Source organism: Monodelphis domestica, chromosome 1 (genome assembly GCF_027887165.1).
Source record: "Monodelphis domestica isolate mMonDom1 chromosome 1, mMonDom1.pri, whole genome shotgun sequence".
NCBI classification, from domain to species: Eukaryota; Metazoa; Chordata; class Mammalia; order Didelphimorphia; family Didelphidae; genus Monodelphis; species Monodelphis domestica.
In genome coordinates, this window is record NC_077227.1 from 715742328 (window position 1) to 715757408 (window position 15081).

The window sequence follows — 15081 nt, forward strand, 5'->3', positions numbered from 1 at the left end:
AGAGGTTAGAGTGATGTTGGTGTCCTTCAGGAACGTGTGAAGCACACCGTAAAGCATTCACCAGAGGAGGAGGCTGTTAGTTTGGTTTGGCCCAGATCATGGCCGAGGGCTTTTCTAGCTCTTAAGATTCTGTGACTTTCTCCTGTGTGTGGCAGAATGTGGTGCCCCCTGAGGTGAGTTCGAAAGGTTCCCTGTGTTAGTGGACATGAGGTGGGAAGAGGGGCTTTGTAGGGATGGAGAGATCCCAGACTTGGACCTGAGGGTCCTCCTGAACATTAGGGGACATCCCAGGCTCGCCAATAATGAGGGAGGTGGGATTTGAACCCGGGTCCCCCGATTCCTGTCTTCTCTCACAGGTAAAGAGAGCAACATTCAGAATTGGGAAGACTGCATCGTCCCCCAGGCACAGCCTCACAGCCATCCTCCCCCTCCACAGTGCGCTGGCCCAGCCACTCTGCTCTATCATTCTGCACAAGCGCAGACATCCCCGGTGGGGGAGAGAGCGCCGAGGTCCCCTCAGGTGGAGGCCGACCCTTCCAGGAAGGTGCGGATGGGGGAAGAGCGCATCATACCCTGAGCAAGGCCAACCTCTGACTGTGCTCCGGAGCCCAGCAGGACGGCTTGGGCTCACCTCAGCACTCGGGAGGGAGGCCTTTGGAGACCCCCATCCCCATCCCCATCACCGCCTGGAGGAGCAGCTCCGAGGAGGAGACTCGCTCCTTCCGGGGAGATCTCGTGCCCGAGAAGAGCTCGGCTGCTTCTCCCTCCCGGATCCCCCCGAGTCTTGCCTCTCTCTTCTTCCTCTTGCCTCCGAAGCCCCGAGGGACTGGAGTGGGTGCAGGCCGACCTGGGCCCCTTCCCACGGACTCGGTGCCTGCCCGCTTGTCTGCTTTAGACCTCGTCCTCCCGGCTGGGAAATGGATCCCGAGACCCCGAGAGTCCCGCTGGCGTGGGGAGCTTCCTCTAGGGGGGGCCAGTGGGGGTGCACGTGGGGCAGGTGGCCCTGGGGTGAGCTGACCCCCAGCGAGCTCCCCCTTGAGTCAGTCCCAGAAAAGTCGGGTCTCTTCCAAAGGGCAGAGACCAAAAGCAGGCGGGAGGATGTTGTAAGAGTGCTTCGGGCTCCTCCCAAGGAACACTGGGGCACCCAAAGGCCCTTGCTGGGAGGGGATCACTTTACAGCTCCCCAGCATGCCCCACCCCGAGCTGATGGCCTGCGATTTCCCAGGACGGACCTGGGAAAGGGAAGAGCGTGGGGCTCCCTGCCCATGGAGAGTGCCCACTGTGCCCCCTGGAGGACCCTTCCCAGAGAACATCCCATGAAGGGAAGGCTGTGCTGCTGGGCTGCTCCAAAGGACCCGTGGAAAGGCTCAGGGGAAGCCCTTTGGGCCAGGTTGGGGGATGGAGGAGGCTCTTCTGGGGAAGGATGAAAGCTGGGGTGCTCTCCTCTTGGAGAGCCCCCATTCCCCGATGGCCACCCCCATGAGGCTCGCCAGCTTCTGGGCTGCTGCTCCCCTCGACCATCCGCATCTGCGGGGGGCTGTGGAGCGTGTATGGGGATGGTCTGGGGAAGAATGGGCTGTATTAAAACGCCATGTCTTGCCATGCTGATGCTCTTCCATTTCTTTCATTTTTTTTCTATTAAATACTTTTTTTTCATTTTATTTGATTTGTGATTTTGTGTTTACCTTTCAAAGGTGGCAGTAGAGCAGGGGTGAGGGGCTCTCTTGGGGCCTGAGGCAGCACCTTGGGGGCTATCGATTCCCGCCGGACTCTGGGCTGCCAAGGAGGAAAGGACCAGCTTTTCCTCTTGTGTGCATAGCACCAACCCACAGCCCTTCAATGGGATCAGAGATTTGGAGCTGGAAGGATTGTCCAGTTAAACTCCCTCATTTTGCAAATGGGGAAACTGAGGCCTAGACGATTTAAAGTATTTCCCCAAGGCCACACGGGCTGTAAAGTGATAGGTGGGATTTGAAACCGGGTCCTCCGACTCCTAACCCAGGGTTTTCATGGTACCATATTGCCGGTATGTGCCAAAGCCTGGCTTTTGGTCTTTCATCTTCCCTTGCCCTCATTTTTTTTTGGATTAAACTAGGACAGGAAGATGCTTCTAGCAGATGCAGACTAACTCAGGAAGGGTGGGGGAGCCTTCCTGGAGCTTCAGCTGTATCTGGCGCTGGGCGAGGGGAGCCGTTCCATCAGGTCACAGTCCGCTACGTAAGGTTTTGAGTTTGCTCTGCTGGTGTAGGATTTATACCCCTAGCGTGCCCTTGGCAAAGGGGAAAGGCCCATCCACATTCCCTCAGGCCAGGGACTCACGGGTTCAGGAGAGATGAGGCTGCTCGGCAGAGGGCCAAGGGAACAAGCATTTACTAGGTGCCTAGTCGGTGCCAGGCACTGTGCTAAGCGGGTCCCAATGAGCTGCTTTAAGCTCCTTCCTCTTCCCACTCTCATATTCCCCAGAAAAAAATCAAGGCTGTTTGCTATTAGCTCCCAGTCCCCCCCCCCCCCCTTCCTTTTGCACTGCTCAGGTGGTTTGTTTCCTTACTTAGAGCCAACATCTGCCTCTACAAGCCCCAATGAATGCTTCCTAGTTCTGCCCTCTGGCTTCTGGCTGGGAAAAGCCGATTCCTTTTTCCACTGGATGCCTTGCCAAACACCTGAAGATATCTGGGAGAGTCTTTGGAACTTTATTGTCCCTCCTTCAGATCCCCCAAGTTTGGAGGGTTTTGTCCCTCCAGGCTAAACTTCTCTGGTTCCTTCAACTAATTTTTTTTTTAACCCTCACCTTTTGTCTTAGAATCTCTACTAAATATTAGTTCCAAAGCAGAAGAGTAGTAAGGGCTAGGCAATTGGGGTTAAATGACTTGCCCAGGGTCACACAGCTAGGCAGTGTACTTTAAAAAATTATATCTGTTTAGCTATCTGTCTGCCTGTTCTATCCATCCATTGATCCATCCATCCATCCATCCATTCATTCATCCATCCATCTATACAACCATTTATCCATCCATGCATACTCCATTCATCCATTCATCCATCCATTCATCCAATCATTTATCCATCCATCCATCCATCCATCCATCCATCCATCCATCCATCCATCCATCCATCATCTCCCTGGGATTTAGCACAGGGACTGGTATGTGGTAAGTGCTGATTAGCTACTTTATCTACTCCAATTGCCTTTGGACATCACCAAGAGAACCACGAGCCCCAAGGCACGGGTGCGGGAGATGAGGAGGACTCTCTCCTGCCCCCAAATCTAGCTACATCTTTTTTATAAAATTGGCAGCAGCAGGTCATGCTGGATGGGAACTGGCCCGAGTGGTAACAGCCTTAGCCCGACTCGTGGCTTTTCACAATCACCTCATTGGTGGCTGACCCAGCTCGGCTGCCCTCTCTTCCTCCCGAGGACTCGATGGTTTCTAGCAGGGTGTTTTAGACTCGTGGAAGCAAAGCGTGAAACCCAGAAGCCAGCGCCGAGCGAGCGTCCAGCTTCGTAGAGGAAGGCGCGGGAAGGAAGGGGTGAGGCAGAGGGAAGAGAGGAGGTGGGTAGCACTGAGAAACAGGAAGCCAGGCAGGAGGCTCGCGGAGGCATTCGGTCATTACAGTACAGCTTTTATTAATACTGGAGTGTTCACAGTGCGTTTGTTACTTGTAGCAGTGACTATTCAACTCAAGGGCTGGATCATGGAGGGGCAGGAGGGGAAGAGGATCATTTATCCAAAGTCCAACAAACAAACCAACGAAAAGAAAGGAAGCGATGGCGGGGCGGAGGGGTTGGGAGCAGATGAGGAAGGGGGAGCCAAAGGGAAGACAGGAACACGGGGCAAGGGGGGAAAATAAATTAAAAAACGGAACAGGTTAACCACAGCACCAGAAAAGTTACGTCAGTCGAAAGACACTTTTGAAAGGGATTTTTCTCTGTACAAAATGAAAAAATAAAAACAAACAAATCCCCAAACTAAACAAAAAAGAAAAGTCTACATGTGGCGGTATTGTTGGCTCCGGTCACAGGGCTGGCGGGCCGGGGCCTACATGGTTATTACTAATTACTAATGATGGGGTAGGGCTGGGCGGAATTGGAGCTCTATATACAACACCAGGGGTGCTTTCAGGGGCAATGGGGGTATGATGGGCTCAGCCTAGGGGGAAGGATTTGGGGGTTTCCTCAGAGGCCCAATGCCTGTCCTGATTCTGTCCTGCTCCTTGTCCTTTCCTCTAAATCATCACTTTGGGAAAGCGTGGCATGCAGAGGGCCCCAGGGGCCTTTTCTCTTCTTTGGGAAGAAAGAGCATTTCTTATTCCTGCCTGGAAGGGGCCAAAGAGCAAGAGCAAGAACTGCATGGCCCTAGGAGCTGAAATGAGGAAAGAGAGCATCCCTCACCTGAAACCCTCTGGGGGGCTCCCATTGTCTTTAACCAAAGGACAAGAGTGTTCCTGCACATCTTGGAAAAAGCTAATGGGGAGGCCACACGTTTAATCCATCCTCTGTTTTCAAAGAAGCTGGAACCCAGGACGCTAAGGGGATGCCAAAGCCCAGATGAGGGCTGGGATTCCCCTAGTGTTCAGCGAATTTTGCACAGCGGAAAATTCTGCCCCACCGCCACGGAGTGAACCACTCTGAACCCTGCTGGTCAAGAGGGAAGCCAATGGGAGAGTGCAAAGCCCAACACCCCCACCTCCTTCCTGGCCATGGCTCAGAGCATCCCTCCCTCAATGTGTTTGGACCCAGCTTCGGAGCCAGGGCTATGGCAGAGGTTCTTTATGACCGAACGGGGCCCCTGAGAAGCAGTCCAATGACGTTCCTGGCATATAAGGGAGCAAGGGGGAAAAGGGCAGGCACAGAGGGAGAGGAACTCCTAATACTTCCCGACACTCGACACCAAACTGCTCCTCTACACCCTCCCTCCCCAAACACACCCACCACCCTATCCCTCCCCACCCCAACCACACTCACCAGCTGCAAACCCTCAGCACATCCCGTGCTCCAAACCACCGCAAACCATCAGCTCACGTGCAAAAAGGTGCCCATGGCACCGGCTGCACGACAGACTCCAGCCCAACGCTTTCCAAACCGGCTACTCTGCCCAAGGAGCAAGCCTTGCTCTCCATCCCCCGGCCATCCTCCGTCCCTGCCACCATCTCTCAGCCCCCAGCCTCAGAGCTCTCCCCAGGCCCCCTTCTTTGCCCTCAGGTTTTCTAGCTCAGGAATGCTTCAGGGGGCTCCTGAGACGGAAGCTAAAGGGCCCCCCTGAAGCCTGAGAAGAAGCGCCCCGAATGTAGATAATGCTATTTGAAGTCCCCGACAGAAAGGGGAGGAAATTCGGATGAATTTGGTTTTCTTGCCATGAATCCAGAGACCCCTTTATCTTATGGCACTAGAAAGATGTCTTTGGGTTCCTAAGGCAAAGGGCAGTGGAGGAACGAGGCTCCCGTTTATTACTAACCAAGACACAAGGAAAAACCAGTTTTCCCAAGGCCAGTGACCACCCTGTCTCAAGGAGATGGTGGTGGTCAGGACCCCAAACACCCTGAAACTTCCTTGGATTGGAGCCCAAGCCCTTTTTGTCCCCCTTGGGCACAGGAATCACTCCTCTTGCCTTAATCTCACATGCTTTTTACCCTGTTTCGACTACGGAGTGGTGGAAGAAAAGGAAAGATGAGGGGGTGAAGCTTCTGTGGCCACTCTCTGTGGCCCGAGCCCCCGCCCCCTGCCCTACATGAGGGCAGCATTTTGGCACTGTATGGGGGCAGACAAGACCCTCCCTGCCCTGCCACGCCACACCTGCTGCTTCCTGGCACAGGCTGGGAAGACTAGAGCCAGCGGATGGGGGCTTCATAGATGGCATCTCCTCTGGTCACAGAGGGTCAAAGCCAATCATCAATAATCGCCCCCCCCCTTCTCCTGCCTCCCTCACTGCCCTTCACCCTGCCATGGGCCACCAAGGAATCTCTAGCATAGAGCCCCCAGGCCCTCCCGACCATTTGGGCCAAACTCCAGACACTGGAGAGAGAATATCAGCCACTCCATGGCTTTCTAACAACAAACACAACTTCCCTTTTCCTGCCAAAGACCCATACGGCTACAATTCAGCTGCTTCTGTCACGTGGGTGTGTGCCACGTGCACACACACACACACACACACACACACACATCCCTCTCTGCAGAGAGATACAACTTTTATGCCAACACACACTCGCACAGCCATCCCTCACATTCACACATACCATCTTCACCCAGGTATAATCGCCTTCATTTTATTATTATATTAACAAAATAACCCCCACCCCCTCCCTACACACATCCCCTCTGTACAGCTCTAGCCCCTGACCCCAAGGCTTGGGTTGGGGTGACAGGATGGCTGAAACTGACCCAAAAGTGCCACCAGAGTTACCGTCACAAGGTGCTCAACTTAGACCCGCTTCCTTTGGAGATGCTGCCAACAGCCTCCGTGGACTACGTTTCTCCATAGCACTCTGGACATCGCTTTCCTTTTCCCAGCTCTGCCCATCAACATATCTGACGAGGGAAAGGAAGGTAAAGAGTAGAGAAGACCTTAGAAGACCAAGACCTCTCTCTGGTTACCAACACCTCCGACAACCCTGGCACCATATTGCCTAGGGCAAAGCCTCAACTACTGCCAAGGCCAAGGCGATAGTTGACTCCTGGTGGCTCCCAAGTGGAGCTCTGAAGCTTCCTGGTAGGCTCTGGCCCACCTCACTGCTCCTTCAAATGAAGCAAAAAGACCTCCGCCGATGGGGCCCCACGACTCTCTGAAACGGTACTGGCCTCGTCATCTCCCTTTCCTGCCTGCCATCATGGCTAATGTGGAGAGCCAAGAGATTGAGAAGGAAGGAAAGAACAGAGGAGAGAGGCAAGAACGAGAGAAGGAGGAACCAAGAAGTGGCTCAGATTAGGGACAGGCACCCCAGTTAGGACGAGACGATGAACAGAACGGAGTTCGAGAAAGACCACGAGTCACTTCTTTCTTTTGCAGGAGGCTGCATGTATGTGTGTGTTAGTGCTGGGTGAGCTGTGGAGCTGCTGATCCCAGGCCTGACTTGTGGATGGCCAGGAACACCTTTCCCCACCACTCACTGGGGAGGGGGAAGATGTGCAGAAGGCAAGGGGTGGCAAGGAGATGAGGAGAGGAGAAGGGAACAGAGTGGGTGAGACAAAGTATAAAAGAGACTCCAGAAGAGTTCAAGGCCTAATGGCTCCACCTTTCCAAGATTTGTTAAAGAAGTTTTTTCTTGTTTAAATTTTAAAATCTAGATTCTGTGTCTCTATCCATAAAGTGGCTTTGCCTGGTATTTTTTTAACTTTTCTTTTTCTCCTTTATTGTTCCTTTTTTTAAAAATTTAATGTGGCTCCCAATGGTTTTTCTCTCCTAATTCCTCTCTCACGTGGCCTCAGCTGCTCAGGCCAGACCCTGAGGGCTCCCTCAGTTGGGAGGCAGGGGAGGTGGCAGCAACATCACAAGATTCGGGGAGCAGATCTGTCATTGGTGATGGTCCTTCGAAGACGCACCCCACGCCGGATGGCCACCAGCATGTCTTCAGCTGGAGGGTCACTGGAAGCAGCGGGGGGTGGGATAGGCGTCTCTTCTCCTGAGGTGGTGGATAGAGTAGTGGGAAAGGGAAACTGCCCTTCTCCAAGAGCGTGGGCACCTGCCACCAGCTCCCCAATCTTCTCCACCAGGCTATGGCGATTGGCTGCCAGCTGCTGCTCCTCCTCTGCCTCCTCAGCTGAGAGAGACTGTCCGGCTCCTGGGTAGCTGGCCACCTCCAGTGAGGTGCTGCCCCACGCAGTGTTGGGCAGGCTCAGCCGTTTTGGGGAGGCCTTAGCAAAATCAGGGGCATGGGGCGAGGAAGCATCATCAGCATAGAAGACACACTCCTCGCTGCCCACTCGGGTTGGGCCTGTGTAGCCAGGCGAATCGGGCACTGTAGGGGTCTTCACTGGGACGATAGGTGGACGAATGGGGATGGGGCCAGCATTGGAGAGAGTGCGGCGCACAGAAGGCTTGGTGGAAGGTGTGCGACGGATGGTGGCTACACCTGGTGGGGCACCTGAAGGCAGGGCCATGCCTGTGGGCAGTCCGGCTGTGGAGGCGGGTCGCTTGGTCTGGATCATCCGACGGTAATTCTGGGCAATGTTGCTGTTTCGGGGGATGGTGGAAGACTTGTCAAACTCGCTCTGCCCCTCGCCTTCCACATCCCCGTTCACTGAGTAGCAGTCGTAGTCTGAACCTGGAGCCCCCAGGAGAGACAGCAGCATCACCATACATGGACATTCATGGGAAAGCAGTCCCTGTCCTAGGTGCTGAAGGCACACACATACATACACCTTCATCCCTAGTGCATCCCCACCCACCCCAGGAAACACCAGGGTAGCTCTTACATTTTTTAGCATTAGATGCCACATTAGGGGTAGGCTCTGACGCTAGGAAGTTTTTCACCTCCTGACCACTTTGGGGCTCTATAAAACATAGAAGAGACAAAGCTTCGCCTCCTTCTCCCTACACCCATCATAGCTTCTCACTCCCAATGAAAGCTGAACTTTAGCTTTTCTTCTTCAGGAAACACATAGATGAGAATGGATGGAGCAAGGAGGGGCTTTGGGAATCACATCCTCTTTGCACCATGATAACGGACTTCTCTTTCCCACCTGTTAACTGGGTTTGTACTTCAGAAGGTAACATCTCCAAATAGTTCTCATAAAGTTTCTTAATTTGGGGTCTGTGAATTTTTTTAGACCCTTATCCTCCATCTTAGAATCAATGCTTTGAATTGGTTCCAAGGCAGAAGAATGGTAAGGGCTAGGTAATGGAGGTTAAGTGACTTACCCAGGGTCACACAGCTAGAAAGTATCTGAGGTCACATTTGAACTCAGGACCTTCCATCTCTAGGCCTGGCTCTCTATCCACTGAGCAATCTAGCTAGCCATGAATTTGTTCTTCCAAAAATTCTGATAACTGCTTTTTAATATAATATGATCAATATAATGATTTTCCTCTGTAGTCCTATGTATTTTGTTTTACACATTGTAAAGCATGATTCTGAGGAGTTTATAGCCTTCACTAGACTGTGAAAGACTCTATGACATCAAGGGAAAAAAAGGTTCAGAACCCCTGCCTTATGTGATGAAGGAGTTGGTACCAGAAGAGGTTCTAGAGATTCTTTAGTCTGGGCCCCTAATTTTACAGGAAGACCATGTTACTGAGACCAAGAGAGGAAAAATAACTTGCTTGACATCACAGCAGAACCAACATTCGAACCCACAGGCATAATGGAAAATGTACTAGATTTGGAGTCAGAGGACTTGGGTTCCAAGCCCTTTGCTGCCATTTGCTTTCCTTGAAGCACATCGCTCTTCTTAGAATGCATGCTCCTTGGAGGCAGGGAGAGTTTCTTTATCCCCAGAGCTTATCAAGCTGTCAAGTGTTTATGAAGCACATAGGAAATGCTTAACAAATGACTCAACGTTTCTGGACCTCAGTCTCCTCATCTGTAAAATGAGGGCATTGGACTACCTGACCTGCATCATAGCTAAATCTCTGATCCTAAAATCTTCTGCCCTCAAGCCCAATTTCTTCCACTTTTTGAATTCAGCCTCAGGCATTTATTAGCTGTGTGACTACTGGCAAGTCAGCCCCTCTCAGCCTTAGTTCCCCACCTGTAAGATGGGATTTAATAATAGCACCGAACTCCCAGGGCTGCTGTGAGGACCAGATGTGATAATATTGGTAAAGATCTATATAAGCACCGCCTGCTATTGGCTACTGCATACTTTCTTCTGCCTGCTGTTCTAAGAATCCCATCGATGGCCCCAGGGCAGTACCTTGAGAGGGAATGGTGTCCTCAGAGCAGGAGGGGGTGGTTGTTTGTGTGCTGTATCCACTGGAATATTGCAGGGAGTCCCGGCTGCTCTTTTGGTGCTCAAGGCTCAGGCCACGTGTCAGCACCATGGCCAGGTCACTGGCAGCTGGAGAGACCTCCTCACCATGCTGGAGGAATAGTCAAGATGGAGTCAAGATGAGCCCCTCAAGACAAATCCAGAAGCTAAGAAGGTGGGTCAACCTGCCCTCAGATGCAGGACCCCATCCCTGACCCTACACCCCTCATCCGGAGCCAGTGTTTGTATCTATGCTCGAGAGCATGCCCTTCTCCCCTTTCCCCCAGCCCCAGCCCCAGCCCCAAACTCAAATATTCCTCCTTAACTTCAGCTAGCCAGGCTTCTTCCTCTGTTCCTCTAAGGGGACAAGTAGACTTCATGAATTTAAGACTTTGGGGGTACTTATGAACAAATTTGAGCCAATGAATATAATGGAATACTACTGTTCTGTAAGAAATGGTGTAAGGCATGCAAAACCCAGTGGAATTGTGCATCGGCTATGGGAAGGGGTTGGGGGGGTGGGAAATTATTCTAAATTAACTAATTAAATACAATTTTTCTCAAAAAAAAAGAAATGGTGTAAGAGATAGTTTCAGAGAAATTTGAGAAGATTTGTATGAACGGATGCAGACTTGAATGAGAAGAACCAGGAGAACAATTTCTACTTTAACATTAACAGTATAAAAATACATAATTTTGAAAGCCCCAAGAATTCTGATAAATGTAATGATCGACCATGATCCCAGGGGACCAACAGTGAAGCCTCCTCTCCACCTCCTGACAGTGAGGGCAAGGACCAAGATGGCAACTGAGACACATGGTCAAAGTGGAAATTTGTCTGCTTATTAGTCACAAAGTTTTTGTTTTTGTTGGGAGGAGGAGGGGAAAGGAGAAAAAAATAAATGCTTGATAACTGAAAAAGAAAAAAAAAGAACTTTTGTTCCTATTTTTTTTTTCTCTTCTACCTTTGTGCTTCAGATTGCTCTTTTTTCTAAATTTCCACCTCTGAGCTCTTGCTCACGCTTCCTGGTTATCCTTAGCCTGGGTTTCTGAACATGTTTACTGAAGGGCACCTCTCATGTCTTTGACCCTCATGTACTGATCACTTAGTTCAGGGCCAAGGAAAGGAAAGTCAATGAGAAGCTAGGCCTGGGGTACCTCCTGGCTCCCAATTCTTTCCAGTGTTGGGTCTCTGGGCACCTCCAGTTTAGAGGAGGGCTTGTGGGTTGCTCTTGCCAGTGATGCTCCCCAAGTTGATGGTGTACCTTAGCTGCAATAGTTGCGGGAGACATTCTGGGTCGAGGCGTCTCTTCTCCAGCACTGCTGGGATAGCCTCCGCTGCCCGGACCCACTTCTGCTTCCCTCAGGTGTTCTACGCGGTCCTTCCTCCGCTGTAGAGTGGTTGCCACTGGCTGGTCATATGGGCCAGCCTTGGACCAGTCCTGAAGGTGGGTAGAGCAGGCATATATTGAGTGACGGGTAAGTGGGCAGGATAGTGCCAATAGGATTAAGGCCAGAACAAGAAGATGGCAGGACATTGGACAGCTGGCTGTTCCCCACATTTGCCCCCAGAAAGAACCCTCATCTCTGCTGGCCCTCAGGATGACTTGTTTTCAAAGCGCTGTCGTTCCTCCCTTCCCCAACCTTTCCCCCAAAATCCTCTTCCGTTTTGGGGGCAAAGAGGTGGAAGTTGTGATAGCGAAGGGAATTGCATCATCAGAAAGAACAGAGCAGTCAGCCGAAGGAAGTCCACAGCCTGATCTCTCCGTCCCCCAAGCTAAATCTTGATGCTGAAGCTGGGGGATAAGTCAGGTTTGGCTTGTGGAAGGATGGGGGGACTGATGGAGAGAGCTCCAGAGGAGCTGTAGGCTTTCCTTCGGAGACCAGCACCTTCCTTTCCATTCCCCAGCTCATTCTCGCCTCCCATTTCTGTTCTCCCAAAGGCCACTGGCTACGAGGCAACAAACGGAGACATAGGCAGGAAAGGGTAGGGCTGAGAAGGCGCCCCCAAGCAGCCCATAGGTTAATGGTAGCGAAAGGGGAAGGATGCAGGGACTGGGACGCAGTAGTGACCCTCCTGTGGTCTTGGCACCCTCTAAGCTAAGACGCTTCCCACCCTGCTCCCCAGGACCCGCAGACCCTCGGGGAGGAGGGACGAGGCCAGGAACGCCCAACCTCTCCTCCTCTTGGTTTCCTTCCCGTGCCCTGCCTGTCCTGGAGGCAACACTGACCGAGGTGGGGGAGCTGCACTCGCTAACTGACTGGCAGGTTTCCGAGGCCTCCGAGGATGCTGAGCTGGAGGACTTCTGCGGTGCAGCAGGAGCAAACCGCCAGACACAGGCGGACAGCGAGAGGAGCGGAGCAGAGCGGAGGAGAGAGGAGGAGGAGAGCGGAGTGGAGGAGGAGAGAATAAACCTGGTTAGGGTGAGGGCATGCGGCAGCAGAGATACACACACATACACACAGATACACAAACACACAGATGTCCCCCCCACCCCAGAGCTCCACAGCAAGAACCCCAAATCCCATGTTGTCACCAGGGAGGGAGAACCACAGACACACACTCACGTGAAGTCACCTACACAGTGTGAACAAAAGAGCTCAGGCTCTTGGTACACACAGAACATGGCCCAGAAGACCCCCATCCCCAACGAAGCACCCACCCCTAACACTGCAGATACCCCTCTTTCCAAATGGATAATTATTACAGACTGGCCCCAAGCCTCTCCCACAAGACCTATGAGTCCTCCTGTCCTTTTTTCTTCCATCTTGGAATCAATACTATATATTGGTTCTAAGAGAGAAGAGAGGTGAGGGCTGGGCAATGGGAGTTAAGTTGTCCAGGGTCACCCAGCTAGGAAGTGTCTGAGGTGTGGCCTGGGTCTCAATCCATACAGCCACCTAGCTGCCCCCCCCCAGGCTCTTTTTCTTCTTTATTTTATTTTTTAGTTAAAAAAACACTTATTGTCCTTTTATCCATATCCCCAACTTAAAGAACAGAAAAGAAAAACAAAACCCTGGTAATAGACATCTTCCAGCAAAACAAATTCCAACGCTGATGACTGTCTAAAAATGTACACCTCCTTTTGCGTCCTGAGTACCATCTCCCCTTGGTCAGTAGGTTCAACCCCTGATATTGGGTGGAATGGCCGGGTCGTGCTTTTTGAGAGGCCTCAGGATGGTGGGAGACCCCAGAGGGATGGGAATCCCTGTCTCTGAGGGGAGGAGGGGAAGAATCGAGGTGTCTATAGAATTATCTTGACTTCCCAAAGCATCTTGGGCAGGTCCAAAGCACAGTAGGCCCGAAAGAACCAAGTCTTCTCCAGGAAGCTTTGGATCAAGCTTCAGTGGTACCCTAAAGGATGCTTTGAGTTGAGGGCATTGTCTTTTGTCCAAGATTTCACCTTTCCCAAAACACACCCAGAACGGCTCCCTTTGCTCCTATTTGACCACTCTACGTTATCCTGCCACATTCTGAGATGGGTACCATTATGGTGCCAACAAAGGGTTCATTTGAGCCTTGCCAAGAACCAAAACATGCAAGCAGATGGATGCCAAATTAACTAGTCCCAGTGCCTATTAACTAGTCCCAGGAGAGCCTGGTTCATCCCAGCTTTGGCCTTTCCTTTGACCTCAATGGCCTAGGGGCAGAGAAAAAGGTGAACTTCCTCTTGGTCTGCCTCCTCTCCTTAGCGGGGCCTAAATGTGTGCCTTTTTTTGAAGGACACATATTATGATCACTGCTACCATGACGTTGGGGCACAAAGGAGGAAAAACTAAAGAGAGTGCCCTCGAGTGGCCTTGGCTCCTAGGATTCTAGGAGGGTCAGTCAGCTTAATTTCTCTTTCTCCTGGTCACCATTTCCTCTCCATCTTCCAGACTATTTCCAAAGTTTTCTTCTTGCCTTCTATAGTCCAGAACTCTCCGCCATATTGGATTTGGCACCCTTCTTGATCCTAGTTTCTCTGCCCCCCGAGCCAAGAGCATTCACTCGTCTCCAATTCAAGGTAGCATCCATCCACGTTGGGGAGGCCAGGACAGAGGACCCATTACCCTATTGGCCATCGAGGGAGTTCTGCATCCCTCTGAGGTGCATCTTGGTCTACTCCTTTTCCCTGGAGCTAAAAGGATCCTTAGACCAGTCCTTTGCCGATGAGAACATTAGAGCGGTTAAAGGACTTCAGCTTTGAGAAGGATGAACAGTCATCCAGTTAGTAGATGGGCAAAGCAAGAATTTCACCTTTTCTAAATTGAGTCCAGAGAACGAGAGGCTGGAGCCTCCCAGCCCTTGTCGACCCCATCCCCATCCTTGGCCCCCCCAAGCCCAGCCTGCTCACCTGGCTGGTGATGTCCGAGGGCATGGGGGACGGAGGTTTGGAGTACGTGGCATCCTGCGAGATGAAGCCAGAATCGTGGGAGGAGACGCTGGAGAGGCGGGTATTGGTGTTAACTGGCTGCGCCAGGCTGCGGTAGCGATAGGTGGAACTGGGTGAGTATGTTTGGGACCCGCCAGGCCATGGGGCGCCACCCTTTGTACTGTTACCACTGCTGGGGAGGGGGTGGCAGAGGAGGGGGAGGGAAGGCGTAAAGGGGAGAAGAGTGATGACGGCGGTTGAGTGGGAGGGGACGAGGGGGGATCCATGGCGGGGAGGAGAGAAAGGAGGGAGGGCGGAGGGTAAAGGAAGGAAAAGACAACGTGAGACGACAGGTTCCAAGACATGGGCATCGTACTGGGGAGGAGCTGAGCCGCAGAACGCTGTCCAGGACAGGGAGGGAAGGGGAGGAGTCTGGGAAAGGCTGGGACTTCCTCTGCCTGCAGGGCCCGATCCCTCAAGCCCTTGGCCTCATGGCTTCTGGGGTCAGCAAAGGTCATGCCCAGGCTGCTCAGACTGACCCTTTCTGTTCCCTCCACAATCCCAATACAGTAAAGACAGGGGTCACTACGGTAAAGGGAGAAATCAAGTAGGGACACCAAGGAGGAGGCGGAATTGCCCAGAGGTATCCAGCTATGTCTGTGGAAGCTTGGACTAAAGCCTTGGCCAAATGACTCTTAAAACTCTCCCAGAGGTGGCCGAAGAAACTGTTGGTCTTGGGGTCAGGATGGCCTGAGTTCAAATCCTGCCTTTCACGTGTACTAGCTAGGTGATCTTGGATGAGTCATTACACTGTCTGCCTCA

At 52.2% G+C, this 15081-nt stretch overlaps 2 protein-coding genes across 14 annotated transcripts in view; one reads left to right on the forward strand and one right to left on the reverse strand.

Moving 5' to 3' along the window:
• Positions 1-1661, forward strand: part of IL34 (interleukin 34) — a 65028-nt gene extending 63367 nt beyond the window's left edge. For all 6 annotated transcript variants that reach the window (XM_007477519.3, XM_007477521.3, XM_007477522.3 and 3 more), the window contains exon 7: positions 357-1661. In XM_007477519.3, coding sequence (XP_007477581.1) covers positions 357-577 — 221 coding nt within the window. In that variant the 3' untranslated portion in view covers positions 578-1661. The remainder of the gene's footprint in view (positions 1-356) is intronic.
• A 1943-nt stretch (positions 1662-3604) lies between these two features.
• Positions 3605-15081, reverse strand: part of MTSS2 (MTSS I-BAR domain containing 2) — a 36713-nt gene continuing 25236 nt past the window's right edge. The window contains exons 10-14 of one of the 8 annotated variants that reach the window (XM_056824644.1): positions 14242-14329; positions 12136-12210; positions 11170-11346; positions 9851-10016; positions 3605-8259 (exon numbers count right to left, since the gene is read on the reverse strand). In XM_056824644.1, coding sequence (XP_056680622.1) covers positions 7484-8259; positions 9851-10016; positions 11170-11346; positions 12136-12210; positions 14242-14329 — 1282 coding nt within the window. In that variant the 3' untranslated portion in view covers positions 3605-7483. Of the gene's footprint in view, positions 8260-9850; positions 10017-11169; positions 11347-12135; positions 12211-14241; positions 14453-15081 lie in introns of all 8 variants that reach the window. The other 7 variants (XM_001362731.5, XM_056824633.1, XM_007477527.3 and 4 more) reach the window with 7 other exon arrangements.